The sequence below is a fragment of the Salvia hispanica genome, chromosome 6, assembly GCF_029641045.1.
Source record: "Salvia hispanica isolate PSC_SH4W2 chromosome 6, Shi_PSC_v1, whole genome shotgun sequence".
Lineage (NCBI taxonomy): Eukaryota > Viridiplantae > Streptophyta > Magnoliopsida > Lamiales > Lamiaceae > Salvia > Salvia hispanica.
Window position 1 is genome coordinate 41108105 of NC_142697.1, and position 27884 is coordinate 41135988.

Genomic DNA, 27884 nt, shown 5'->3' on the forward strand with positions numbered 1-27884 from the left:
ATTAGGCTAGATTAATTAGCCATGGTTTTGTTTTGGTATATTTTACGGAGTAGAATGAGATATTATGAAGTAAAATTAAATAAATAATAAAAGAATCCTCCCATGGAGAATGGTCTAGGCGTGTGTTTACAACTTTAAATAAGGAAATGAGTTTTATAATAATAACTAAAATAAGGTATGCCAAGATCTCTTGAGGTATGGAAAGATTTGATAGAATATTTTAAAATTCTAGGTATGGAAGGAGATCTCTTGCCGAAATATACATATATAAAATGAAAATATTGTCATGCCATCATAGTAACACTCGAGGGTTTTCTCTTAAAAGGCCCGAGCTTACTAAATTCTTTGTGAGCTAAAGTTCGACTGATCAGTTTAAGTTCTTTCTTTCTTTTGCCATATCTGAACACCAAGTGCCGTGGAGATGGTGCTCTCCCACGGTCACCTACCTTTTTCTCCAGCCGGGGAGGTGGCCACCTCCCAACGGCCTCCACTATCTCATCTTTGTGCCGTGGAAGGTGGCCACCTTCCAACGGTCACCTGTGTACACTAGCCCGAGTAGGGACACCACCCTCACTCGAACCCGAATTCGATTCTTACGTTCCAACCAAACAGATAGGCATAAAACAAATCATTTATGGCAAGACAACATCATTTTCACAAATAACAAAACATAAGTTTATATTTTCATCCACATTAGTATGTAGGATAGAAAAGTTCACCTCGTGCGTTTAAATTCTGTTACTTGAGGTTCTTTACTCCTACCATCACTTGCTCGTCGAGATAGCCTTTTGAAAATAAAAACGTATACTTAATCATACTCAAGAAAAACATCTACTTAGAATGCATGCATCCTAGTTAATCTCTTTTTATCCTTCGTTCTTTCATAGAAAATTTATGAAACTTTCATATTAATTAAGTCAGGAAAATTGATTAAAAGCAGTCCTTTGTTAGACTTAATTAATTATGTGACTTGAGAGCGTCGTCTCTCTCTCTCTTTCTTTCCTTCTATTTCCTTAGCGGCCGCCCAAGGCGTCGCGGGGCGACGCTGATCGGCCGTTCACGCCCATATTTCTCTGTTGGCGCCTCATAGTTTCCACCACAATATCGAAATAAATTTCCAAAAATTATTCAAGCTCACACTTAAATTATTGCAGTTATTTCCCTTCGCATATATATATTTATTTTGTACTTGGAAAAAGATTATTCGTAGTTCGCAATTTAATCCGGGACTTAATTTAATAATTCCCCATGATTTAAATTAATTATTGGCCCAAAGAATTATTAAAGGTCCAAGACTTAATTATTTTACTAGCCCACCTTATTTCTCCACAATTAAAAGAATTGAGCCCAAGCACCCAAAGCAAAAGGAAGGAGGCCCAAATTTAATTGTATACTCTCATCCTCAACACCACACGGGTCAACCCCTCTCTCTCCCTTCTCCCTCATTTCTTCCGCCCCAAATCAGAACTCGTCGACCTCCAACCCACAGCGACGGCAACTCGCAAATCGCCGGCCGTCACGCGCTCACCGGTCGCTGCCTCTCCTCCACGATTCAGCCCCAATTTCCTATCTCCCTCTCTTTCTCACTCCGAAATCGGCGCCGCCGCGCCTGGCGGTTCACATCGCCATCGCCGTCTCCCATCGCTACCCCAACCCGTTCTAAACCACGCCGCCCCTGAGCCTTCCTAACAGGGCCGCTGTTCGGAGTTCGTGGGCAGCCACTCCGTCAAGGAAATTCTTCTTCCCGAGTCGTTTCACCTTTGCACAACTAAGCTAACTTACGTTCTTTTCTCTTTCTCTATTTTTATAAATTTTGAAATGCTCCGATTTGCTCCAAAGTAAACAAAATTCTATTTTGGCTGTATGGAAGACTAAGATTCTGAACTAAGGTGACATGTATATATTTTGCTCACTGGAACGAGCAACTTGTGAAAGCTAGAATCAAGGTTTGTTAACTTATGTGAGGTTTGTGTTTTCCATGAAGTTGTGCAAGATTCCTATGTGATGAGAAGAAATAAAAAAGGGCTAAAAGTTGTAGTAACCTGTTATTGTTGAAAAACTACCTTGTTAACTCTACTCTATCTCACTTCTCATTCTTTGAAATTGAAATTGAAATTGATATCGAATATTGTGTGTGAACAAGAGTATATAAATACACATGAGACGGCATTTTGTTGGAGATTTTGATAAGGCGGTGGAGTGAGTCGGCAAGGATTCGAGGAATCCACGTGTGGAGTTGTGGGCTGCCATATGCAAGAGAGGATGAGCTGGGCCTCTTCATGACTCCCAAAATTTAAGAAGTGGACTGAAATCTAATTGATAGGGACACACCTATATGTACACTTTTAATTTCTTGAATTCCATTTTCATAGTTTTTGAGATGTGTTCCGGTAGTTAAACTTGTAAAATAAAAGTTTGGTTCCATTAGTGTGACCCTGTTCTTCACTTATGTATAGCATTCATTTACTAGAATTATAATGACATATTTTATTCTTCTGAAATTTTCGGCTAAACATTCAATGTCATTTCGAGAATAAAAAATAAAATAAAATAAAATAAAAAGTCGAGATGTTACATTCTACCCACCTTAACAAGACGATAAAAGTCGGGTTGTTACACTTGAGCAAAAGTACCTTTTCAGAGAAAATCAATCGGTAGAAACAAAGTAGGGACTTGGTTCTTCAATATTCTCAGATTAAACTTCGATTTCTTCTCAAAAGATGAAGGATTTATGGAGTAAAGTGGAAGAAAATTGAGAGAGTGTATGGGGAGGGAGTTTTCGAAAATATGGGGGCTAGGGTTGGGGTTTTGGTTCTTATTTATAGAGTCCAATGAGATCTTTAGGTAATAAGAATAGAATATTTGGTAAGATCTTTTGCCTTATAAATAAATAGACTAAAATAATATATTGAAGTAGGGAAGAAGGATTAACAAAAATAGACTTGGTGCCAAGCTTGGTAGTTCTCGAAAATTAGGCTAGATTAATTAGTCATGGTTTTGTTTTGGTATATTTTACGGAGTAGAATGAGATATTATGAAGTAAAATTAAATAAATAATAAAAGAATCCTCCCATGGAGAATGGTCTAGGCGTGTGTTTACAACTTTAAATAAGGAAATGAGTTTTATAATAATAACTAAAATAAGGAATGCCAAGATCTCTTGAGGTATGGAAAGATTTGATAGAATATTTTAAAATTCTAGGTATGGAAAGAGATCAATTAAGGAACCAATAAAATAGGCATAATATTATTTCCTTCCCAACATGGTGATTTTCGAAAATCACTATTAAATAAGGGGGTGTCGATTTTTCCATCTTTAAACAAGGAAATAATTGGCTCTTGGATTTAATTTGAATAAAATCCCAAGGATTAAATAAATTCCGGAAGAAATAGAATTCCCTCTTTACAAAGCAAGGGGGTTCGAAAATATCAACAAGAATTAGGGTGACAAGTATTTATAGAAATTTCTCTCTAATATTCTCACTCACCCTTAGATAATTAATTTACCACATAATCAATAAATAAATCATATGCCACATCATTAAATCAAATAGTTTGACTTTTCAAACTTTCAACACATACTCAACTCATGAAATTAAAAGCATTCTCGATTCCACGTCATCAACAATTAATTCTAGGGCTCTAAAATTAGGGTTATAAATTCGGGGTGTTACATTCTACCACTCTTAAAAGAAATTTCGTCCCGAAATTTGGTACCTTCAAGGGAAAAGTTCCGGGTATAGTTCCATTATCTCATCCTCACGTTCCCACGTGGCTTCCTCGGGCCCGTGGTTTCTCCATTGAATCTTAACGAAGATAGTGGTTTTATTTATCAAGGTTTGGACCTTTCGATCCAAGATCATCTGGGGTTGCTCCTCGTAGTTCAAATCCGGGTTTACAGCAATATCCTGCGTGAAGGGTTTAGACGGGAAAGCTTGAGAATTGAGTTGGAAAATGGAAAGTGTAATTAATTTTGAATTTGTCGTTCATAAAACAAGATTAGCATTTCACGTTGGTATAATTATTTTAACTAAATTAATTCCATTTCAGATTGATATATTCATGTCAATGACATTAATTTTTATTCATCCACGTAAATAGCAAAAAATAATTAACATAGTTTGTTTCCAATCTACTACTATAAACATTAGGGTGTGTTTTGATTTGTATGTTAGGAGCATTTAGTGCATGGTAACTAGTGGAATCTATTGTTTGGTAATGCTTGGCTCGATGAAATGTGGCAGTCCCAAGCTAAACACTCTGAAATAGGTGGTTTTCTTATCTTACAAATTTGGTGTGATAGGTATATGGGTTTTGAACAGTAACTCATATAAAAACACAAAATGACATTATTGTCCTCAACTTTAATTCCACACAGAGCAGCTCATTTTGAATTAATTAACGCAGCTGAATTATAGTTTTCTTTCACCTCGACGCAGTTGCTGCTCGAGATCAACCGGTCGACACCCATAATACTGTTGACTGCGCCGATTCAGAGAGTGGTAATGGAAAACGGCGCCAGCCATTTATTTTGTTCGAGGTTTGGTTTAATTTACCCAACTCCGAGATTTCCTCCGCGCCATTGTATTTTAGATTTGGGTGTTTAATTGGTATTCAAATCTCGAGTTTAACAAACTGTTTCCTCAATTTGATTCAAGTTGTCTGGTAATTTCATGTTTAATCTCTGTCAAAGGTTGATGGCAATTCCATGGCCACCAACAAGTTTAAAGATTTCTTCCGAAAACTTGCAATTAAGTTTCGACATTAGACACCGATTCCACCGAGTCCCCCACACCAAGTTTCTGCAAACAAATTAGTTCATCTGACTACATTAGAATACGAATTAGGGCAGTAGGGCAAATGGTGTTATTTGGTGAAAATTATGAGGGTAAATTCGCCAGTTCTAGTTAGTAATGTGTACTCCGTATATACAGCAGTACAACACCGCTATGTGACAATCCAAACTATTGTCTACTAAATGACCACCCAAGAAAGGCTATTCAATTTCAAGTGCCACGGACACAAAATTTGACAATGTCGATTGTTCGATGATGAAATGTATATTATAATAGGACCTAATGGAGTAGTTTTTAGTATTCATGTTAATATAAAACTTTTATAGCGATATAAATTAATCATTAATCTTTTAAAGCTGATGGAGTTTATAAGAATAATCATTTTAGACCAATAACTCCTAGAAGTGGATAAATTCACCATATAAATCTGCTTACTTAATTTTGTTATTTCCTCAAATTTGTTCAGAATAAAAGACAAAACTTTTTTTTCGTTTCGAAGCAGATTATATGTTTTCAATGTACAAACATATTGTGTTAATGGTTTTAATCGATTATGTGACACGACTTTATCATGTATTTGAAATCATAATAAAAATTAGTGTGCATAATTAATTAAATCTTGAAATTGGATTAAATAGTTATCAATTCTGTGAAGTTTGAAATGGAATATTAAATGACGATGATGATATTTCTTTTAAATTGTTTTATCTCCGATCCTTAAAATATTGTCTTTTGGCAATATTCAAAACAATATTATTTCATTAAAATAAATATTTACTTTAGTGGAATAATAATACTAGTATCATTTTAAACGTAAAAGACGATATTTGAAATCAACAATTGGATTGGCTAAGACGAATACAGATGATGAGAATTACATGTAACATGATTAAAGTAGCAAAGCTAAAACGCAACCAAGCAAACTAAGTTTATTAATTCATCATTATACATATACTATATATGTATATATAACTGCAACATCATCACGGCTTAGAAGAGACCTCAGCCGGCGGGCCTCCCGGAATCCCAGGTGGCAGGAACGGAACAGGAGGGACAGGCAGCGGAGGCAGAGGCACCGGCAGCGGAGGTAGAGGAACCGGGAGTTCTGGCGGCGGTGGTGACGGAGACGGAACCACGCCCGGAATAACCGGCGGCAAGGGCAAGGGCAAGGGGAACGAAGGCGACGAGGGCGGCGTCGGGAGAAGGGGAGGAATCACCGAAGGCGGCGGAGTAGGCAGCACCGGCGGAATGATCGACGGCGTAGGAGTCGGCAGGACCGGAGGAATCAAGGAGGGAGGCGGCAGGAGGGGGTTGGGAGGCAGTAGACCGGGATTCAATGGATTTGGCGGCAGAAAGAACTTTTCCGGCAAGTCACCGGCGGCGGAGGGGGGATCATGCCTGGCGTCTGACAAGAATGGGGAAGTGAGCAGGATGAGTGTAAGAATCCAAGACATTCTGACTAGTTGTGATTATGTACTTCTCTAGTAGATGGGAATGCTCCTTTTATAATGGCTAGTATTGCCCAAGTTTGACTGGGCACGGATATTAAAAAAATGAGCGGAAAAGTTAGTAAAATGCAGGTCCCATATTTATATATTGTTGTATAATAGAATGTGAGTGTAATGAGTTAGTTGAAAGTAGGGTCCATTTACTGAAAATGGAAAAAACCCAGGTGAACAATATTTTACGGACGGACTGAAATGTATAAACTGGACAATATGTCACGGATGAAGGGAGTACTGTGATGGAGCAATCCATACAAATTTGTAATATTTGAAAAGGGCAATGAAATCATTGGTAGAAGGTGGCAGCAGTTATTTTATTGAAGGCAAAAGGGAGTGAATGTAGGAATTTGGGGTTGGGATGAGTTATCTTATCTTGGTTGTCTGATTTTAATGTTGATTGAAGTTTTTTTGGGAATAGGGTTGTCCCACATTTGATTCACGAGAAGCTTATAGGATTGGAATTCACCACACAATATGATTGAACTCACTTTCATAAAAAAAATAAAATAAAATAACTGTATTTAAGTTAGGGAATCTGTGTTGAATGTTATCACATCAAATTAATATTGGGAATATTTTTTTTTATATATCTTTGAAGACGCATTTGGAGTATATATAATATAATGGCATGCTCAAGTAGTAAAATTTAAAGAATTTAGTTAATTTGCAATGTGTGTGACTTCATTTCATGCAACTTTCTTTAATTTTGCCTCCAACTTTGTAACTCTAAATTTGAATTTAATAAATCTACAAATGTAGATGTTTATCTATTAATATAATTTAAATAATTTTGTATTAAAATCAGTGTAAGTCATTGAAAGATGATTATATTTAAATTTAGTTGGATTCATGCTTTTATTCTTTGACTTTATAATACTCTTTGACTTTATAACATTAAATGATAAGAGGAGAGTGTGTTTTACATGTGCATTGATTGAGATCACTATAATTTGTCAAATTGTTCTATGTCATAATTGCTTTTAATCTAAAATTTCAAATAACACTAGCCCATCATCAATGCAACATTTTTAGATGGGTAAAAGATTTGAATAAGATTCCAAGTTTTTTTAGTCCATTATTTAATTGCAAAGCCCTTTAAAATGTTTAATGGTAAGTTGATATCGGTTCACGCGGTGTGCTACAAAGATTAATTTTGAAAATTTGTTTACATTATTTCGTATGCCATACTTCCTTACAAACATATTGATATATTGATAGTGTTAGTTGGTAAACTAAAATATAAAATATGATATGAAAATATTATCGAAAGAAAATCGAAATGATATAGATGGGCATTGATTTCTCTTTCTTCACGGGTAGTGAATTCACGGGCTTATGTTTATTCTATTTTAATTATCGTAGGCGACAATAGATTTGGACACGTCTTTTGTCGATATATTTACTATTTATATCGCATTGGAAAATAATAAATGAGGTGTGTGTCTTGATATAGGATGAAGGGCTCATAATATATATCAGCATTTAAAAGTTAAATGAAATTTACGACTTATCTTTTACACTCATACAAATGCACACACACTCGCACACCCTAGTTTTTTTTTTTTCCTTTTTTTAGTTGACACTAGTTAATATCTTTATATTATTAAAATTCTCAGTCTACAAATTCGATTAAAGTATATTATAAATCAGTCGAGCAAAATGTGTGAGTGGTATAAAATTTTAAAGTACTAATTTACATGCACGGTATATATAACCCTCGTATGAAAATATTTATTGCATAATTGCATCTCTAGTTGTATTTATGAAATTTTTATTCATAACTCTAGATGAATGCCAGAAATTTTCGATACAAAACCAAGATCATATCATTTTCATTTATGTATATTAAAAATAGCAACAAATCAAACATTGTGATTTTATAAAGTTACTATGATTTAATGAAATATGTAACTTTAATCTCATTCACTTATTTTAAAATCTAATGATGTAGGAATATTGGTCTTAGTTGTGGATTGGATACTATATGCATTTTAATTTGACCAATGTTATATCCGTAATTCTTAGAAATTCTAAAAGGCCGTGAGATAAAATTGAGACTATATATATAAATCTCATTTAAAATTGTTATCACAAATATGCAATTGACAACAACACTAAACAAGAATTGAAATCAAGAATCAACAACACACCAAATTACGTGGTTCAGCCAATGTGTCCTACGTCCACGGGAGAACTCGGGCAAATTTGTATTGATGAAAAGAAGAGAGTTACAGAAGCATACAATAGCAATAAACTACACAATTAGTCACACACTGATCCTATACAATCATAGCTACAACGTAGTAGCTCAATTAACTAACCAATGTGAGCGACAATCACTGAGCGAGTCACACCAACGATCAGCAAGAACTCCTTTTCTTCTTGACCGATAACCTTGAGCTCTCCACAATGAATCCCCAATTTCGAATGTCAATTTATGTTACAACATAATACCAAATCGATTGAGTCTTTATACTCAACTCCAATGATATACACCATGGTTTTTATTCCATGTGATGCAGCTCAGCTACACCCTCTCATATAAGTAATTAGCATGTTATATTCAAAAGATATTGTGAGACGTCATTCTAATAAAAGTTGCATATAGGAAGAATTAGAACAAAATAAAGTTGGTGAAAATAATCACACAATTCATTAGACTTTTAATCACATTAATTCAGCGGTGAAAATATTCACACAATTTTAATGGTTATTTTTTTTCGAATAAAGGCCAAAACTGGTCCTCAACATATGACCATTTTACGATTTTAGTCCTAAACTTTATCTTTTGGATTTTTTGGTCCTGAACATATGAAAATTTGATCATTTTGGTTCTCCGTCAATAGTTCCGTTAATATTTAACAGTCAGCGGATTTAATCATAATTTTGACCAAATTAAGTACTCCCTCCGTCCCAGAGAAGTTGGCATACTTTGAAAATGGCACGGGATTTTAGGAGGTTTTGTTTTGTGTGTTAAATGGAGAGAGAAAATATAATTTTTATATTCATGTGAGAGAGAACTTTTTCCAAAAAGGGAAATGTGACATCTTTTGTGGGACAAACTAAAAAGGAAAGTGTGCCAACTTCTTTGGGACGGAGGGAGTATGTTAATTCTGATTTTTTAGTCAATAATTAAAACCTTAATTATTTTAGTATATATGTATTAAATACCAAATAAATAATATTAAAAAACAAAATAAAGAGTTTGAAATAGCTTCTGGCAATATTTTGAAAGCTCATTCTCTCACTTCGACTTCGACGGCGTCGTTCTCCCTCTCTCACTTCGACGGCGCCGTTCTCCGAGTGGCGACCACCGGAATGAGAGCTAAGCTTGTTGTCGTCTAACCCTAGGTTATCGTCCGAACGAAGAAACCCTAGATGGAGAAGGAGAAGGAGAACGAGAAGGGGAAGGGGAAGAGCACCCGCCTCTCAAAATCGAATCCGGCTGAGAATCGACCTCAAGCACTGCCTCCTACTGAGAATCGACCGCAACCACCATCTCCGACTCTTTCCAGTGGTCGCTGCTCGAAAAACGGCGCCGTCAAAGTGACAGAGGGAGAACGGCGCCGTCGAAGTCGAAGTGAGAGAATGAGCTTTCGAAATATTGCCAGAAGCTATTTCAAACTCTTTATTTTATTTTTTAATATTATTTATTTGGTATTTAATATGATATATTTACTAAAATAATTAAGGTTTTAACTATTGACTAAAAAATCAGAATTAACCTACTTAACTTGGTCAAAATTATGATTAAATCCGTTGACTGTTAAATATTAACGGAACTATTGACGGAGGATCAAAATGATCAAATTTTCATATGTTCAGGACCAAAAAATTCAAAAGATAAAGTTTAGGACCAAAATCATAAAATGATCATATGTTCAGGACCAGTTTCGACCTTTATTCTTTTTTTCATAACCATTCTTTTTTTCATAACCAAATGTTATAAATGGAACTGGTCACCAGAGCTTTAACATGGTCAAGTCCCCTTTTAATGGTGCATGTCATATCATAAACTATACTTAATAATACATTAATTTGACACTAGAGCTTTAATTTGGTCAAGTCCATTTCAACGTGGTCAAAATCCTAAATCATAAAAAAGTGACTATAATGTCAAAGATAGTTTTCTTGGCCTTAACTGACTATGGCAATGGGTTTCTAGACAAAACACACACGATTCATCGGTGGATGGGCCTAAGAATCCGGCCCAATCAGGTTTAATATTTTTCAATTTATCAATCTTTTTTTTTATACATCAATTTATCAATCATATCCGATACTTTTTCACTTGTATCATTTTTATTTTTTACCTTGTTTTTTTAAGGAACAATGGGTGGATTGATTAAAAATATTCAACGATACCATCTGGAATAAAAGACTAAAACATAAAAGAAGGATAAAAAAAGGAATTGCGAGCTGCAATATGAGCTAATATATTTTTTACTACTGAAATTTTACTCCAAGCTACAAGTCCTGAGAGGACTTTTTAATTTGCTCTGAAAAATAAATTGTACACGAAGATATTTGCATATCTCTTTTATAGCTAATCGAAAAATATAATACAACTATAATTTTATAATTATGTACAATATTTATGTTATATTGATAATATTATTGTGGTTATGATTATTGAGGAAGCTCAAGAGACAAAAATACTCATGCCAACAGAATGTAGCCATCCCATTATTTATTTTTATAAAAAAAGACCAATCAGTCATAAGGTCGACGGCAAGCTTGGCCCCACCATTGGTTTCACAATTATATGGACAAAGCTAAATCCAATCGAGTTATACTTCAACCATATTACTCGGTTTGATTTGTTTTCTAATTTTTATTTTCTTCTTTTTTGGTATTGAAGTTTCCCCACTCATTCTAAAATTTGGAAGAAGTCATGGGAGGAGACTGGGTCAATTTTTCAAACCAATTAAAAACTGTACTCCGTCAAAAATGAATTTAAGTCAACCGAGTTTTATTTGATTATTCAATCAATTTCTCTATGAGATGGTATGGTTTAATCTATTAACAAATTAGTAGTACGAAATAATATAATTAAAAATTATATTGCATATTCCATGTAAGATATATGTATACGTAATTCAGAATATCTACATACTTTTTCACGATTATTAAATACTCCTATATTTCAATTGGATTTTTCGACAAATCGACACACTAGTTTGTGTATACAAAAATGCGTTGATACATATTATGGTTCAATTCTTTATATAAATTCTCATTTTAAGTATGGCTTTCAAGTTATGTAAATAATGGTAAAAACAATTTGAGTTGTTTCAATCTCAATGCAACGGCTGGAAATTCTGTGTAATTAAAATATTACCATATATGATAAATAACAAAATCAATTCAATTTAATTACAAAAATATAATGTAAATAGTAATAATAATGTTAATAATAACAATACAAATATGTATACAAACTAATTTTCTTAGTTACAAAACTATTCAAATTACTTATTTCATAATCCTTAAGGAATTTCATTGCCCTCAGGCAATTAAAACAAACACAAAATCCAAAATTTTGTCGCCTTCTCTACTTAAATACGCAGATCAATATCAGTTCTCTACCAGAAAATATTTAGATACCATCCTTGTGCAATTGACCTCTGATCATTCGGCTCTCTCTCTCTCTCTCTCTCCAGAATCATCTACCCTCTTCATATTGGTTCGTATTTTATGTTTCTTGTTATTTCTATTTTCCATTATATTCTGGTTTCAATCCTTGTGTACGTTTCTTTCGTTTTGATGAACCAATTTAATATTTTGTGGGGTTTCGTATTTTCTTTTATTGCTGATGTGATCACAACTTTTGAGGTGATTATCCGTTTCTTGGTTTGAGGGTAGTGGAAAAACTCAAAAAAGATTGCACCTTTATCGCTTGCAATTTATTTTCTAAATTCTTGCTATATCTGTTGCTTTGATTGTCGAATTTTATGGTGAATTGTATGGAACTTCTGATTTTTGAAATCGACTTTTGTATATTTGTGATTTTTTGTTGTTGGGAGAGTTGCTTCTTTTTCTCCAAATCCGATCATGCAATTTTATTTTAGTTTTTTGGCCTTGGCAGGTTGTTTGAGGTCTCCCCCTATAAGAAAAGACAGTTTTTTACTTGTGGGGAGAGGCTGCTGGTTCGCAAAGCTAGCTCAACTTCTGCGAGCTCGGGGGCCTCTCTCTTAGTAATTGAGTTACATTTGGGTGGTAGACATTAATCTTTTGCTAATCTCTGTGATAGATAACAGAGTTTGTTGAAGACATTGAGAAAACAGGACAAGTAGATTTTGTGAAGGTGTAAAAGGGGGGAAAGGGGGTTTTCAGGGGTTGGAGTCGAGTGTCGACAGTAGCCATGGGTGCTTCTTGTTGCTGCTTGAGGGATGAATTTGAGGATATTGCTAATCCAAACAGCCCAACATACAGGAATTGTGTATGCCTTGGTTCTTTCCTTCCGAGTTTCGTGCATATGGTATGTAATGCTATGATGATACATTGCCTGTTTATGGATCAGCGTGCCTCTCAGAACTCAAATCTATAATCATATATTATTATGTCACGCTTAGCACGTCGTTCTGCCTGCATCATGGTCATATTTTGACAACAAATAGTTCATTGGATTAGTTTGCTTTTATGTGATGAATCTTTGTGAGTGATAAATACATTCGGGTGCAAATATGATTTACTAAATGTTGAATTCTGCAGTATGCATCTCTGTTTGATAGAGGGGAAGAAAATGCCTTATCCCCATCCACTCAGGGAGCATCATCATTACATCCTATGGTATCGCTAGATAATTCCCTAGCTGAGATGTACCGCGCTCCTCCAAGACCTCTTCCATACGATGTAGATCCAAGAAGCTTCCGCTTGCAACAGCTTGCCAGGCTGGACTCAAAAAGAGCGAAAGAATCGAGTCATTCGCATGACGAAAGTGAACAATTGAGAACTAGTGGAGTAGATGATCAATCAGAACTCTTGAGTAACAAACACAAATGGAATGAGTTTGCATCCCAAGAAGGATCAAAAGATTATAATTCAAGATTATCATTTAAGCTCTCAAACTCCAAAATGGCAACCGGATACGCTCATATTAATGCTTCTTCAGAAGATGAAGATGTTTGCCCGACATGTCTTGAAGGTAGGTTAAATACATACTGCACTCTTTCATTATTCCTTTGCATTCGTAACAAACACTCACATTGCCCAAAATATATTTGGGTGCAGGGGAGAGGTTTTGACAGAGGGCTGAAGCTATTCCCTACGTATGGTGAACTTTGGGTGATTCAAGGGATGAACATCCATCATCCCCTGCATCACCTAGAGCTCGCCATACGAAGGGAATATCGTCAACCCACTATGAAGCAACCTCTCCCCTGCAATGTCCTCCTTTTATTTGTGTTCCAGTTTAAATTTTTTATACACCTAATGCTTCCTTGTCTTGCAGAATATACTACAGAAAACCCAAAAATAGTTACAGAATGTTTCCACCATTACCATCTTGGATGTATATATGAGTGGATGGAGAGAAGCGACAAGTGTCCTGTTTGCGGGAGGGTATGTAATATCTATTAGTGTATATATTCCCTCAGAACTTTTGTTTGGTTACTTTAACTAACAACAATCTTTGCTGTTGCATTATCGTTCAAGAAATAAAAACCTAGCTTTTGAATTTAGTAGTAGGATATGTTGATATGAAGTGGCATGATATAGTTCTGCTTACGGTCTAACATCTCTTGGTTGGATTTCCAGGTGATGGCGTTCAATGAGACGACGTGATATATATTCATGAAGTTTATGTCGTGGATGAAACCAACACCAACAAGGAGAGGAATAACAAACGAGGTCAAGGAAATGTAGAATACACCTAGCTAGAATTGGTTGAATCTTTGTAAGCTGATTCAATTCAGCATAAACACCCATGGCTTATAATAATTTTTCCTCCAAATTACTTCCTCTTCTGTAATTGTATAGTGTACAGCCCTTTTATCTATTGTTTTCATGAAGAAAGTCTAAATCTTTTATAAAATTAATTGGTGTGAAGAAGAGTATGCACATAACAATTATATTATTTTATTGCTGTTGCATGGATATAACTGATACCAATCATAACATCAGAATTCAGACATACATCACAATTTGTTCCATACTGTAACTATTTTCTTGAAAGCTATGCAGGCTTGAATTTGTTGCTCGATTTTAAGTGCTTTGTTACCCTTTTGAAGTGTTCCAACAGGGCTGTGCTGTCTGGTAGATTTTCTTTGATTACAGGTTCTTGTTTGAAATCCAGAGTCCATCGGTGCAGCCTAGGAAGAGTTTCGGGTAGCAAAACCTGTACTCCACTTATGTTTTCCATGCATCCGAACGAGTAGGTGAGCCAGCCGAAAAACAGGTCCACCATATTGATAGTGTTACCCCCAAAGAATTTCTTATCTCCTAGAGCCTCCTCTTCAAGGATTTTCAGAGTTTCCAGTACCTGTGCTGCTGTCTTGTGTTTGTCCTCTTCCGAAGTCAGAAAGAAGGCGAAAAAGGTAAGGCTCTGCATGATAACGAAATTAACATATTTCAGAAATGATCGATTATACTACACTGGTACAGGGAAAATCATGTCTGTGAATGGTTACTGCCAAAGTTGAGTTCTTTTTTTGTGTTTTAGATTCTGACTGTGATTACAGGTGGATAGAAGCATATATTTTTACCTTTTGCTGCCCGAAATCGATCCAAAATCGAGCCATGGCTCTCTCGTAAGGATCTTCTGGCAGTAAGGGGGTCCTATCTGGCCATGTCTCTTCAATGTACTGTAGGATCACAGCTGACTCTACGATGGGCTTTCCGTTGTGAACCAGCACCGGAACCTTCTTGTGAATCGGATTGTACTCCAAGACGGCCATGCTCTTGTTGGAGAGATCTTCTTCGATGTACTCGTACTTGACGCCTTTCAGCTTGAGTGCCCATATCACTCTAATCACATAAGGGCTTGCCCACATGCCATGTAGCCTTACTTCCATTGATGGAGGAGGTAAGCAAATTATGAACTCTATAGTTAGCTAACATATGGCTTTTATATTCCCACATATATTTGTTTTTTTAATTTTTTTTTAAAACCATCTATAACTTTACACAAGTTTTATTCTTTTCCAAGAAATTGCCAAAGGAGTACAAGTCAAACAAATTGGATGTGTTCAAATTAGAATTCTTGTGTTTGATGGCGACGTTGCCGACTGGAAAAGAATCATTTTTGAGAATTGTTTGTCTGTGATTTTCTATTGAATTATCCTCTTTATCTTATGTGAGTTAGTTTTTTAATTTTATACAAATGTTTTTTTATCTTTAATGCATAATAACTCAGTTTATTAGTAATTACTATCCTGCAACTATGAGTTTTATATACTTCCGAATCATTAAGATTAAATTTGGTAGCAACATTTGTTGATATGGAGTATGTGTAGTGTTTTTTTTTAATCTAATTAGAGGATTTGGAGAAGACAATCAGAATTCAGACATGGATCTAGATTTAATCATATAAAGTAAAACGATAGTACTACAAAGTAGCAGTGATTCTTGAATTGTTATAGCAGAATGCTAGATTCCTATCAAGATTCATATCAGTTCTTGGTCGAAAGAAGATGCTTCCTTAAATTTACGAGCTCCGGAAACTGTGCCTCTGTGTCCGGAAGATTCTCCTTAATCCCAGGCTCTTCCTTGAAATCCTGCATCCACCGGTGCAGCCGCGGAAGAGTTGTGGGCCCCAGCACCTCCACGCCCACGACTCGTTCCACTTGCTTGAACGAGGTAATCCAACCATAACACAAGTCCACCAAACTAACCGTGTCCCCACCGAAGAACTTTTTATCTCCCAACGCATTGTCTTGAATGATCTTGAATATTTCCAGCAGGTCTTCCGCCGCCTTCTCCTTGTCTTCCTCCAAGCACGCAATGAAGCTTTGAAATGCGTAGCCCTGTGCGCACGATCATGAGATAAATGAAATATTAGTTCCCTCCAAAACAAGAACAATGAGGGGAGAATTCATCCCACTCAATCTAATTACCTTTTGATCTCCATAGGCGATCCAGAAACGAGCCATGGCTCGCTCGTAAGGATCTTTAGGGAGTGCGGTCGGGCCATGTTTCCTCAATGTATTCGAGGATCACGGTCGACTCTGCGACGGGCTTCCCATCGTGGACGAGAACCGGGACCTTCTTGTGGACAGGATTGTAGCGGAGAAGGGCGTGACTCTTGTTGGAAAGATCTTCTTCGACATAGTCATAGTCGAGACCTTTGAGTTTGAGTGCCCATATCACTCTTCGAACAAACGGGCTTGCCTCGGTACCGTACAACCTCAGCTTGCTTGCTTCTTCCTCCATTGATGATATGGTGTAAGAAACCAAAAATATGAATTTATACAATTGGAGATGTTGATTTCTTATTGTTCCAGTTAAAGAGGTAGATGACTATTCCTTGATATATTTCACTATCAAGTATAGTATTAATCATGAATGCAGATGGTATTGATGATTGCAACTAACAACTGATCTAACACACATTTAGTCCAACTTGTTTGATTGAGCGACGCGGATTTCCTCTTCACCACACATTTCGACTGTTCATAGTCACACGTTTGGAAAATTTTAATGTGACTTTGGTTGATTTTTTATATAGACCACCACTTAGCCAATTCTAAAGGGCTTGACATGAATAAATAAATTAACAGATTGTGCATACTCTTTTATAACTATGTTTTGAGCTTACAAGGAATTGATTCTTGATAAAAACACGTATAATTTGAAGAGGCCAACAAAGATCTCTTAACGATTACTACTAATCTCCTACCAACAGAGGAGGATAGTCAATTGAGACTTTTTCCTTTGGTTATTAAGATAGAGACAAAAATACAAAACATAAAAAGATAAATAGGTTTTTTTTATGCAAAAATGCAAAATTGAGAGCACACGAAATCAACAATAATTTTTATGAGGGTACTTTTAAATTTTTTTTATTATGAATATGAGGATAATTAAATAAGAGGTAGATAAGGATAATTAGGGAGCACACATGAGCCTAATTAATGAAATAAATATTTGAATAATTTGATTTTTCAAACAATCATGTGTTTCCTACCACATCAAATCACAGCTTCAATGAACTATGAATACCACAACCAAATTATTTGTCCATTGTATTTTTAAAAGAGCAACTCATGTAGTAGCTTCAATTTACAAGAATGAAAACCTCATAAGTTGGCAGCACAATACCTGAGCAAATTCAACACAATACCAACGTTAAGTTTAAGATCACCTCAAACACATGATAATGAGGCTTGACACAGACACACAATCAAAGAGACTATTGTCCCTCACTCGGTTCAGGCACCAGTCATGCAGCCGCTTGGAAAGCTCGTACGAAGGTCTCAGGTGGCTGACCTCCGTTCAGCTGGCTCTTCCCGTTTATCTGCAACAGTCACACCTCTTAGTTATCATCCCCTTCGTGCAAGATAGCACTCGGTGTTTTCACAGAGTTTTAGGCAGGGCTTACCGTGTAATGAGGGACTCCATTGATTTGTGATGCGTAGCGTTTAAGGTCCTCGTTAACCTTACAACAAAAAGAACTAGTGTAAATTGGTGATACAAGCGAGACAAGGAAGCAATGGGAAGTTTTTTTAGTTGGAACTATACCTCCTTGAGTCCATTGTTGGGATCTTGTAGAAACTCGGCTGCCCCTTCTACACCAACCTTTTTGGCACACTCCACGAGAAATTCCCTTCAGATAACGAAAGAGGGGCTATGTTAACGAGCATTCAAGCATAACTCATCAAATGTTTGACGCCATAAGGCACAATATATCATTGTTTTCATCGTGTGGAAGAATGAATGATACTACGAGTTCACTAGCAGACAACCCCAACAAAATAATCAAAGAAACCAACTCCAGCCAAGAATGATATTGTCATAAATCCACCACCAATCCACCATTAACATCCCCAACATGAATCATTTTCGATAATAGGCTGATTATAGTGATAACAACACTTCCAAAGAGAAAACAAATAGTAGATGGACAATACTTGCCAATAAAAACTTGAAAAATGATTTGGTTCACACAATCACACCGAGTTATGAAGAAAACCGATGCTAGAGAGTAAACAGACGTGCATATATATAGCTAATAAGCGAGCCGAAATTAAAAAAAAAAAGATTACTAACCTATCACCTATATACTTCCCCTGAGTGAAGTAGCCATTGTCAAGCTCTTCGACAAGTTTATGCTGCTTGTCCAACCCCTGCGTCCCGGCAAACCATATCAACCTATGGCTGTCCAATGTGTTGCCTCTACACATCCAAGCAAATAAAAAAAATCAACAAAAAACCTTCCTTTTTCCATAAACAAAGTTATAAATCGACGACATACGTGAGCCCTGATGTGTCATAATTATCCATTCCCAAGCCCTTAAAAATCTACACAAACCAACACAAATCAGCACCAAACAAACAAAAAGGAAAAAGCAAAGGATTATGATCAAGATATAACCTCAGTCATTCGAGATTCCATCTGTATAGAGCGAGGCCCGAATCGGTTCAGGTAATAATCCTTCTTAACAACGCCTTCTTTAGGCGCGTTAGGATTAAGCATATAGGGATGCCATTTGATCTGTAATTCAAACAAATTCAACAATCCTAACAAAAGCAAATAAGGCCAAAATTAAACGGACATGATTAGGAGACCTCGAAATCGAATTGATCATTTGATAGAGCTATTGCTTTGTCCAAATTCTTTTTCCCTACGTAGCACCAGGGGCAGACAGTGTCAGCAACGACGTCGATCTTGATGAGTTTCTTTGCTCCGCTGCTGCTCATCGCGGCTATCTTGATTGATCTACAACATTCGGTTTTTAAGATACTAATTCAGACAGCCGAAAATCTAGTTTAAGATTGAGAACCAGGCAGAGAGAGATGAAGCAAACCTGGAAATCCGAAGAAGCTGAGAACTATTGGGACAGTGGAGAAGCATACACGATTTGTGGAATGATCGGAATCGAAATGTGCGTATTTATCACGTTTGACTTTTGGAAACTCTCCGGCGCAGAAAATGTTCGATTCTTTATTTTCAATTCTGAATTATTGACTCAGCAATTTCTAAGATTTTAATTATTTTTTTATGTCATTTGATAAACATTAATTACTGTATAAATCATAATATTGGTATTTAAAAGCGTCGGCATTACCGGATTGGCCACGATTCATGCTGTTACACTTTTATGACACGTTTTTTTAATGATTGTTGACTAAGAGAATTATATTATATTATACTCCGCGAAGAATATGCACTTTGAGTTCGGCCTAGATTTTAATGCAAATTTGATAAAGTAAGATAGAGGTAGAAAGAAAAAATAAATAAATTATTGTTAGTGGATAATGAGTCTCACCTCATTAAAGAGAAAATAGTTCTAAAATTATAAAATACATATTCTTATGAGATAAATTATAAAGAAAAAAGCCGCATATCTTATAGAACTAATGGAATAACGTACATTTATAGGAGTACATACTTATGACTACCCTATTTGTAATTATAACGAATATAGTGAAATGAGAAAGGGGGTGAAAATCAATGGAAATAGTATATGTGCTAGTAGTATTAGTAGTTTATTTGATTATTATTGAGGGAGAGTTTAAAAATTATACTATTAAAATTTGAAATAATTAATCTATCAAAAATAAATCATATAGTAAGCTTGTTTTACCAATCAATCACACTACTAAAAAAATGCAATAACTTAACTATAAAAGAATACACGTATAAACGAACACAATGACAAAGATTATCACTAGTTATTATAGGTCACCAAATCGAACCGGCCCGGAACCGTCACCGACGATTCGGACCGTGAACCGAAACCGCAGTGACGGTTTGGAACCGGGACAAAGTTCGGCGGTTCCGACGGGCCGGTTCAGGTTCTCAAAAAATGAAGAACCGTAACCGGCGGTTCGAAACCGCCGGTCGCCGAAAACCGGCGGTTCAAAACCGACGGTTTGCCGGTTCCGGCAGGCTTTTTCAAACGACAAGCTAACAAGCATGTATTATGTTATGTATATAATATATTTACAAATTACATTCATCATTCATTTATTAATTATTATTGTTTAAGTCTTTTGACTATTTTGTAATTTTAATTTTCAACATTTGTATTTGTAATATCGACATATCGTTCAAATTTGTATAATTGTATCAATAAAATTCTAATTGTCCAACTCCAATGTCGACTTCTACTTCATTTGTCAATTGTCATTCTCGTTTTATTTATTTATTCGATAGTATAAGACTATAACTACAAGGTGTAATTTGTAATTAGTATTTTAAATTGAATAAATCTGTGAAAAAAAAAAAAAGAACTTGAACCGGCGGTCCAAACCGGAACCAACCCGAAACCGTCTGGAAACCGCCGGTCTTGAACCGGCATTGAACCGTGGCTAAACCGATTCAAGAACCAGAACCACCGGAACTTAGGCGAGCCGATTCAGGTTCAAAATTTTTTCGAACCTAAACTGGCGGTTCTTGAACCGTGGTGACCTTTACTAGTAAATATGAAGATAGTCGAAAAATCGATTTTACTAGTAATTTATCGGATACAATACAATTGTCGCGTCAAAAAAATCAGTTGGAGCGGGCAGGTCGGGCAGGAATCTGAAATCACGTACGGGCAGTCCGCCCCATTCTTTCGCCAACTTCTTCGGAAAGGCGATAAACCATATTTTCCCTCGAAAATCAACCCCAATTCCTTCCAACGTAATTACTACAATAATCATTTCCCTCTAAATCGATTCGGTACGCGGGAATTTCTCATCACTGCTTGAAATTCCTCCGACTATCTTCCCGCGACTGCGATAGGCTATCCCCGATTTTGATTAGACCACATGGAGATCGACGAGATATTGGGGGAATCGAAGCTGGCCAAGATTCCCACCAAGAGTGTGATATACGTTTGGGGCTACAATCAGTCTGGGCAAACTGGCCGGTCGGGCAAAGAAGGGAATTTGCGGATTCCGAGGCAGCTGCCGATGGATCTCTTCGGCTGCCCGGCCGCCGGCGGAAACTCGCGGTGGCTCGATATTGCTTGCGGCCGCGAGCACACCGCCAGCATCGCATCCGACGGCTCGCTTTTCACGTGGGGTAGTGTTGCCTTTGATTGGAAATTTCTTTTTGGACTTTGATTGTGTTCATTTGCGGAAGAAGATTGCTTGATTTCTTTTCAATCAAAATTGAATGTTTGAAAGAGCTGAAATTTGGGACATTGTGGAATTGGGTCAATTCCTATTAGCACACTTGCAATTTTGTTCCTTCTGAGTCCAGTTTGTGTAACTGTAAATTTTTTTTTGTCTTGGATGTTAGTTGATATCATGGAATAACCTTGATAAAATGGCTACTTTGTATTTTGTTTTGTCGTAGAGGTTTTGTTCTAGTCGGAATTTGGTTAATAGGCATATACAGATACCCTCACTATGCATCCACCATCAATGTTGGTGTATGTAAATAACGGATTTTGGTATAATTCTGACTAAGATTATTCCAGTTCCTGAATAATTGGATCTATCATTTTCTTGGCTGTGCTAGTTTCATGATCTTGCCGGTGTCAGTATGAAGTTCTGTCTGGTGCACTAATCTATACTAGTATATTTGTGGGGCAAAGCGGAAAGTTCTTAGCATGTTTATGTCATCTGTCGACAGGGGCCAATGAATATGGGCAGCTTGGAGATGGAACTGAAAGGGGGAGGAAATACCCGAAGAAAGTGAAGCATTTGCAGTCTGAATTTGCAATCTCTGTATCCTGTGGGGCACATTGCACTGCAGCCATTGCTGAACCGCGTGAAAATGATGGTTCTATGTCAACAAGGAGACTGTGGGTCTGGGGGCAGAATCAGGTATAATGGGTGAATTGGTTAATATTACAACTTCTTTACTCCGGCAGTGTGGCTCAATGTTCTTAAAGGAGGCTCTTAATAATTTTTGTTATGTCCCCCTTGTAGCTCCTACTATTTTTTTTAGCATGGTATAATCTGATGTCACTCACATTGCCGGTATAAGTAGAAGTTACATCAGTATAGTAAAGCTTACTTCAGGAAAGTATATACACTTTATGCTCATTTGATTTTTATTAGAAAGTAAATTCTTATTTGTGGCGCATAGGCTGATAAAATCTACTATAATTGTGTTCTTGTTAATAATACTAGGAGCTAAAAAGGTAGTACATGAATGTATATAACTTAGTTTTGAGTTGCATTGCAGTTTTATATTTTGTGTGCATATGAGAAACTTCTTCTAATGAATCACTTTTTGAAGATTATACTTCTTCGGGCTTCGTGACTAAGTAAATTTTCTTGTTTTTTTCCTTCACAGGGTTCTAATTCACCACGTCTATTTTGGGGAGCCTTCACACCAGACACAGTACGCAACTCTGTCCAAAATAATCATAAATACTCTCTCTTTTTAAATGCTTATGTTAATTCTAAATAATACTTCCATTGCACATTTGCATGACATGTGCTTGCTTCATTTTGTGTATAATTGTATATCTTGGAATTTTGCCTCTAGATTTTTTCCTCAAAAAGGTTTTTAGTAGGGGCTCTAAGATCAAATCATGTACCACATCACGCTTTTCACAGCTTTAAACTATGCATAGAATGTGGCAATTCAAGCTTTATTTTCCTTGTATACATTCAGAATTTTTTTTTCTATACATCCTTGTAGAATAAATTCTACTGTATCTTTTCTTCCTTGTTCCAGGTTGTTCGCCAAGTTTCTTGTGGTGCTGTTCACGTGGTTGCTCTGTCAGAAGATGGCATGCTACAAGCATGGGGTAATGTCGGCCTAAATTCAATACCTTATATTAGCATAATAAGATAATCCTTTGTTTTTCTATATGCATTTTCATTATACTGGTTTGTTCTGATACTAAATTGCAATCTGGATTAACTTCTTGATTCGTACTGTGTTTCAATTTTTTTATTACATCATAGCCTAAATGAACTGTGAAATTGAAACTACTAAAAAATGGTTGTTCTACATTTATTAATCAGAATTCTATCACTGATCTGGTAAATCAGGCTATAATGAATATGGTCAGCTCGGCAGAGGTATTACCAGTGAAGGACTTCAGGGGGCTCGTCTAATTAAAGGCTATGCTAGGTTCCTTGATGAAGCCCCCGAGCTTGTAAAGATTATCCAGGTTTCATGTGGGGAGTACCACACTGCAGCTATATCGGACACTGGCGAGGTGTAAGTGTTCAAGGGTTCTATTAGACTATTAGGCATAAGAGTTTAGGATAATATGCTTGGAAAATTTTATCGAACATTTTGGAGTGCAATTGTCACAGACAGAGTTCACAGTTCCATTTGTTGGAATTTCTGAGGTCTCACATTGAAACATCATTTTGTCACATTGGTCCAGATTGTGGGGAAATACATGTGGTCGAATATCCTGACACTTATTTAATTTCATTTTATTATGTGCCTTACTTGGGGGTTTTCACTTATAGCTTAATTCTCATCCATTTCCCGATTAAATATTTGTGTGGCAGCTACACTTGGGGACTTGGGAGCATGGGTCAACTCGGGCACTGTTCACTTCAGTGTGGTGATAAGGAACTGTTGCCTCGACGTGTAGTTGCTCTTGATGGGATAGTTATCAAGGATGTAGCCTGTGGAGGCGTGCACACATGTGCATTGACTGACAAAGGAGCTTTGTATGCTTGGGGTGGAGGTCAGGCCGGTCAGTTAGGCATTGGACCTCTTGCCGGATTGTTTTCTTGCAAGCCTAATGGATCCGACATGATGCTCCGCAACTTGCCCGTCTTGCTGATCCCATTCGGTGTTCGACTCGTCTGTTGTGGCCATTCCCACACACTCATTTGCAACAACGAAGGGAGAATATACGGATGGGGTTACAATAACTATGGACAGGCCGCTAATGAGAAGTCCACGTACGCATGGTACCCTTCTCCAGTTGACTGGTATGGTGTAAGCTTATAGGAAAAAAAGTCTTCACTTTTAGAGCAAATGCTGATCGAAGCTTCTTTCACGTAGGTGTGTTGGGGAGGTTAGGAAGTTAGCAGCCGGAGGTGGCCATTCAGCAGTACTCACCGATGCATTTTCTTTGAAGGAGCTGTGTGAATTTGCACTTGCGAACAATGTAAATCAGTCGAACGCGTCATTGATTGAGGATGTTGCCTCGAGAACTGGTTCGGATGCTCTAGCCCGCTTGTGTGAAAGACTGAGGTAATAAAAAGAAAGTGTGTTTATTTTTGCAAAACTACTTTAAAATGCATTAGAAAATCCTCTACATTTTATGGTTAAAAATTCATCCAAAAAATTTTGCAGGGAGCATTTTCCAAATGATGGAGTTTGCCATAATGAGAGATAATGTTGTGACAGCGTAGTTAGTGAATTGTGGGTGCAGCAATTCTATTTTTAGTTGTAGGTTTTAAGGTATGTTTGGTGGGTAAAGACTAGGAAACATTGGTACTTATATTGTTGTCTGTAAATGTTGTAACAAGCATCAGCTTGACATTCGATACTCTTCAACTGTATTACTATGATTTATCATTTGCCTTACTGTTATCTAATAAATGTAGCATTTGGATTAATATAAATATTTTGTGGATGCTTTTCTGAATTTGCAACAATGAGGCTGCACTTGTGATTGTTTGTTTCTTATCTAGAAACCTTTTACTATTTAATTAACTCTTTAATCTGATGTTCCATTTCGTAGTTATTGGACCTATCAACTCTTAACTAACACTCACTTTTTAATATTTTCTGTATAATTTGTTAGTCGATATAATCATTAATCCATTATTAATTGTTGTTTTAATCAATAAAATGAGTATTACATTTCATTTTTACTAATTTATTTTTACTAATTTAATAAATGGTCTACGCATTATTGATTCATTGCACTCACATTTTACTATATAAAATACGATCTACATTTTTCTAAATTTTTATTTAATTTTACAATTTGTAAGTAATTAAAAGTAAGATGTATATTGATAGACGGGAGATGTCATTTGAGGACCACAAATGTCTGATGCTGCTAATCACAAGAACGATATAAAATAAAGAGGGAAGATCTAAAACATGATTGGTATAGGATTTTGTCACTAATACTTTCAACAGAGGCCCATTAGCTCAGTTGGTTAGAGCGTGGTGCTAATAACGCCAAGGTCGCAGGTTCGAGACCTGCATGGGCCAATTTTATTTCATTTTTTCCCATGTTTTATTTTAATAGTCCTATCCTACTTCAGTTTTATGTTGAAATAGTTAATAATACTGAGAGAGATCACCAAAAAATGCAATAACACAATGTTGAGTAATAATCTCGATTCTGAATTTCGGATTAGTAAACATACAAGTACATAGTTTTGGAATCCTGTTATTGAGTATCAATCCCACAACCAAACTACTCCACTAAACAAGAAATACCAAAATTACATATCACCATTTGAATCTATACATCTCAAAATATATATCCTCCTCCATTAATATAATCCATAGCATCACTACCGCCACCGCCACCGCGCGAATAGCCTCCAGCCTGATTGTGAATGGCCGTCTTACTGCATCCACTCTGCTCATCCATATCCCATAATCCACCAACATTCAAGCAGTTGTCAAAATCAGACCAACTCCACCTGCTGCTATTGTTACAATATTCATCATGACCCCTTCCCAACATTAGTCCATCATTCTCCATGACTCCCTCTTTCTTCCCTTCTTCATCACTAATCTTATCATCAATCCTAGCTTCCTTCCGGCATTGCCCATTCATCTCATCACGCGATGACAACGACGGCGACTTCCTCTTCTTGAAATGCGTTCGCCAGTAGTTCTTTATCTCGTTGTCCGTCCTCCCCGGCAAATACCTTGCTATAGTTGACCACCTACACAAATACTTATAATAAGTCAATACACACTCGTTACAAACCAAACAAAAGAACTCGTAATTTCATGTTGGTCACACTTTTTTCCTTCCAAAATATTAAGAAAGTTTATTTGGTTTATAAATTCCACACCAGGAGATTATTGGTCTATAAATTTCACACCAGTTGTCTTGCACAACGTATGGGATACTTAGTCTTTATCTGGTCTATAAACTCTATAACAGTTGCTTTACACAACCGATATGAGATACTCAAATCCGTAACACACTCATTGAGATAGTTTATTTCGTTTATAAACTCCTCATCAGTTGCCTTACAGAACCGACATGGGATAGTACTAGAGTTTGTAACACACTGATTGAGAAAGAAAGAAAGAAAGATGCATACTTGTTTCCCCAAAGGGAATGGAGTTCAATGATGATCCCTTCCTCTTGTGGAGTAATATGGCCCTTCTTAAGCCCAGGCCTCAAATAATTAACCCATCTCAGCCTACAGCTCTTCCCACTCCTGTTCAAACCTGACACCAAAAATAAATAAAAATAAATCAACACAATGAAACGCAGCTCAGCTGGTAAAAAGTTTCTCCCCATCCAATAGGTCAGGGGTTCGAGTGATCACGCGGTAGATGTCGGACCATTATTGATACTCTTTAAATGAAAAAGTAAAAACAAAATTTTCAAAAACTCAAACACACACACACACACGTGTGTCTGTGTGTAAGTACCTGCACACTTAGAGACGCAGCTCCATCTCCCCTCTCCATAGCTGCTAACATACTCCACAAGCAGCTTATCCTCTTCCGGCGTCCACGGCCCTTTCCTCCATCCTTGCTCTGCTACTGCAAATCCCATTATTGCTTTGTATTGTCACCAATTCTTGAGACAGACAACCTAATCACAATCCTCTCACATATATATATATTAATACGAGTTGTCGCCTTCGCTGATGATCTGATCATCTGCGGATTAAAGAAATCAAGACCAACGTCTTTAGTCATCAAGGATATTTTGTTCTTTGCTTGGAGATATGTATATTTTAAAAAAGTGATCCTCACACAGCCCGCCATGTGTTGAACAGCAAGGATGGATTGTGTTGACCAGTGAAGTTTGAGCAAGTGTTGATTCCAAAAACACGGTTTTAGTACGATGAAGGACGAGAACAATTATTATTAATCGTGCTTCTTTATTTGACACCTTTATTTGTTTTTATTTAGTTGTATAATTCACGCTAATGCGTAAATTATGACTAAAATATTTGGTTATTACACACTAATATCACAAACTATGACCGAATTATGGATTTCGCACGAACTAAAAACTTGGTCGTAAAAATTTAGAACTTTGATCAGTTATGAAATCTCTTACAATTGACGTTTCCAAGAAAATCGGATCATGTTCCATGAACTTTGATCGGTGCCTTGGCAGTTGGCATTACCAAATCGGATCTAATTGAGTTCTCAATATGCTCGACAGGTTTAGTCACAATATTTGTTTGAAATGATCTCTTTTACAACCGTTTGAAATGCCATCGTATTTTTTTTTTGTCTAATTAGTCCAACTAGACCTATCCGACAGAGCCACATATGACTTGATTTCGTCTAAGTCGTCAATTGTGAGAAATCCCGAACACATGTAGGTTGAAGTTC

General features: G+C 36.5%; 5 protein-coding genes, 1 non-coding gene and 1 pseudogene across 8 annotated transcripts; 3 read left to right on the forward strand and 4 right to left on the reverse strand.

The window, feature by feature from the left end:
• The first annotated feature begins 11847 nt into the window (after nucleotides 1-11847).
• LOC125207985 (E3 ubiquitin-protein ligase At3g02290-like) lies at nucleotides 11848-14258 on the forward strand. 2 transcript variants are annotated; one of them, XM_048107516.2, is made up of 5 exons: nucleotides 11848-11987; nucleotides 12390-12782; nucleotides 13016-13448; nucleotides 13755-13864; nucleotides 14060-14258. In XM_048107516.2, the coding sequence occupies exons 2-5, from the start codon at nucleotides 12666-12668 to the stop codon at nucleotides 14084-14086; spliced, it is 687 nt and encodes a 228-aa protein (XP_047963473.1). In that variant the 5' UTR covers nucleotides 11848-11987; nucleotides 12390-12665; the 3' UTR covers nucleotides 14087-14258. The 2 variants fall into 2 exon arrangements, with proteins under 2 accessions (XP_047963473.1, XP_088918229.1); XM_089062103.1 differs by lacking the exon at nucleotides 11848-11987 and adding an exon at nucleotides 12053-12136.
• Nucleotides 14259-14358: 100 nt separating this feature from the next.
• On the reverse strand, nucleotides 14359-15348 carry LOC125207986 (glutathione transferase GST 23-like). Its single transcript, XM_048107518.2, has 2 exons — nucleotides 15007-15348; nucleotides 14359-14846 (listed from the first exon to the last, which is right to left on the reverse strand). The coding sequence occupies exons 1-2, from the start codon at nucleotides 15313-15315 to the stop codon at nucleotides 14478-14480; spliced, it is 678 nt and encodes a 225-aa protein (XP_047963475.1). The 5' UTR covers nucleotides 15316-15348; the 3' UTR covers nucleotides 14359-14477.
• A 454-nt stretch (nucleotides 15349-15802) lies between these two features.
• LOC125207987 (glutathione transferase GST 23-like) lies at nucleotides 15803-17323 on the reverse strand (annotated as a pseudogene). Its single transcript, XR_016133066.1, has 2 exons — nucleotides 16357-17323; nucleotides 15803-16266 (listed from the first exon to the last, which is right to left on the reverse strand). The product of XR_016133066.1 is annotated as a glutathione transferase GST 23-like (transcript).
• A 135-nt stretch (nucleotides 17324-17458) lies between these two features.
• LOC125207984 (oxidoreductase bty37-like) lies at nucleotides 17459-19435 on the reverse strand. The gene is made up of 8 exons (XM_048107514.2): nucleotides 19267-19435; nucleotides 19028-19178; nucleotides 18834-18953; nucleotides 18714-18760; nucleotides 18509-18634; nucleotides 17981-18065; nucleotides 17841-17897; nucleotides 17459-17756 (listed from the first exon to the last, which is right to left on the reverse strand). The coding sequence occupies exons 1-8, from the start codon at nucleotides 19311-19313 to the stop codon at nucleotides 17682-17684; spliced, it is 708 nt and encodes a 235-aa protein (XP_047963471.1). The 5' UTR covers nucleotides 19314-19435; the 3' UTR covers nucleotides 17459-17681.
• Nucleotides 19436-20958: 1523 nt separating this feature from the next.
• LOC125207303 (Regulator of chromosome condensation (RCC1) family protein) lies at nucleotides 20959-24949 on the forward strand. The gene is made up of 8 exons (XM_048106584.2): nucleotides 20959-21473; nucleotides 22029-22222; nucleotides 22698-22745; nucleotides 23085-23157; nucleotides 23405-23576; nucleotides 23879-24310; nucleotides 24384-24575; nucleotides 24678-24949. The coding sequence occupies exons 1-8, from the start codon at nucleotides 21218-21220 to the stop codon at nucleotides 24718-24720; spliced, it is 1410 nt and encodes a 469-aa protein (XP_047962541.1). The 5' UTR covers nucleotides 20959-21217; the 3' UTR covers nucleotides 24721-24949.
• Nucleotides 24950-25476: 527 nt separating this feature from the next.
• On the forward strand, nucleotides 25477-25550 carry TRNAI-AAU (transfer RNA isoleucine (anticodon AAU)). Its single transcript has one exon. It is a non-coding gene; the product is annotated as a tRNA-Ile (tRNA).
• Nucleotides 25551-25664: 114 nt separating this feature from the next.
• On the reverse strand, nucleotides 25665-27234 carry LOC125207304 (MYB-like transcription factor EOBII). Its single transcript, XM_048106585.2, has 3 exons — nucleotides 26964-27234; nucleotides 26627-26756; nucleotides 25665-26239 (listed from the first exon to the last, which is right to left on the reverse strand). Exons 1-3 carry the CDS (start codon nucleotides 27088-27090, stop codon nucleotides 25816-25818), a joined length of 681 nt encoding a protein of 226 aa, XP_047962542.1. The 5' UTR covers nucleotides 27091-27234; the 3' UTR covers nucleotides 25665-25815.
• Between the last annotated feature and the right edge of the window lie 650 nt (nucleotides 27235-27884).

Excerpts from the sequence above, each read along its gene's own strand:
- LOC125207985 (XM_048107516.2), top strand. The coding sequence starts at position 12,666 with ATGGGTGCTTCTTGTTGCTGCTTGAGGGATGAATTTGAGGATATTGCT. Across the intron at positions 12,783-13,015 it reads TTCCGAGTTTCGTGCATATG|TATGCATCTCTGTTTGATAG; the intron begins GTATGTAATGCT and ends TGAATTCTGCAG. Across the intron at positions 13,865-14,059 it reads AGTGTCCTGTTTGCGGGAGG|GTGATGGCGTTCAATGAGAC; the intron begins GTATGTAATATC and ends TTGGATTTCCAG.
- LOC125207986 (XM_048107518.2), bottom strand. The coding sequence starts at position 15,315 with ATGGAAGTAAGGCTACATGGCATGTGGGCAAGCCCTTATGTGATTAGA. Across the intron at positions 14,847-15,006 it reads TCGATTTCGGGCAGCAAAAG|AGCCTTACCTTTTTCGCCTT; the intron begins GTAAAAATATAT and ends GTTATCATGCAG.
- LOC125207984 (XM_048107514.2), bottom strand. The coding sequence starts at position 19,313 with ATGCTTCTCCACTGTCCCAATAGTTCTCAGCTTCTTCGGATTTCCAG. Across the intron at positions 19,179-19,266 it reads CAGCTTCTTCGGATTTCCAG|ATCAATCAAGATAGCCGCGA; the intron begins GTTTGCTTCATC and ends CGAATGTTGTAG. Across the intron at positions 18,954-19,027 it reads ATGATCAATTCGATTTCGAG|ATCAAATGGCATCCCTATAT; the intron begins GTCTCCTAATCA and ends TTTGAATTACAG.
- LOC125207303 (XM_048106584.2), top strand. The coding sequence starts at position 21,218 with ATGGAGATCGACGAGATATTGGGGGAATCGAAGCTGGCCAAGATTCCC. Across the intron at positions 22,223-22,697 it reads GGGTCTGGGGGCAGAATCAG|GGTTCTAATTCACCACGTCT; the intron begins GTATAATGGGTG and ends TTTCCTTCACAG. Across the intron at positions 22,746-23,084 it reads GAGCCTTCACACCAGACACA|GTTGTTCGCCAAGTTTCTTG; the intron begins GTACGCAACTCT and ends TCCTTGTTCCAG.
- LOC125207304 (XM_048106585.2), bottom strand. The coding sequence starts at position 27,090 with ATGGGATTTGCAGTAGCAGAGCAAGGATGGAGGAAAGGGCCGTGGACG. Across the intron at positions 26,757-26,963 it reads CTGCGTCTCTAAGTGTGCAG|GTTTGAACAGGAGTGGGAAG; the intron begins GTACTTACACAC and ends TTTTGGTGTCAG. Across the intron at positions 26,240-26,626 it reads CATTCCCTTTGGGGAAACAA|GTGGTCAACTATAGCAAGGT; the intron begins GTATGCATCTTT and ends GTATTTGTGTAG.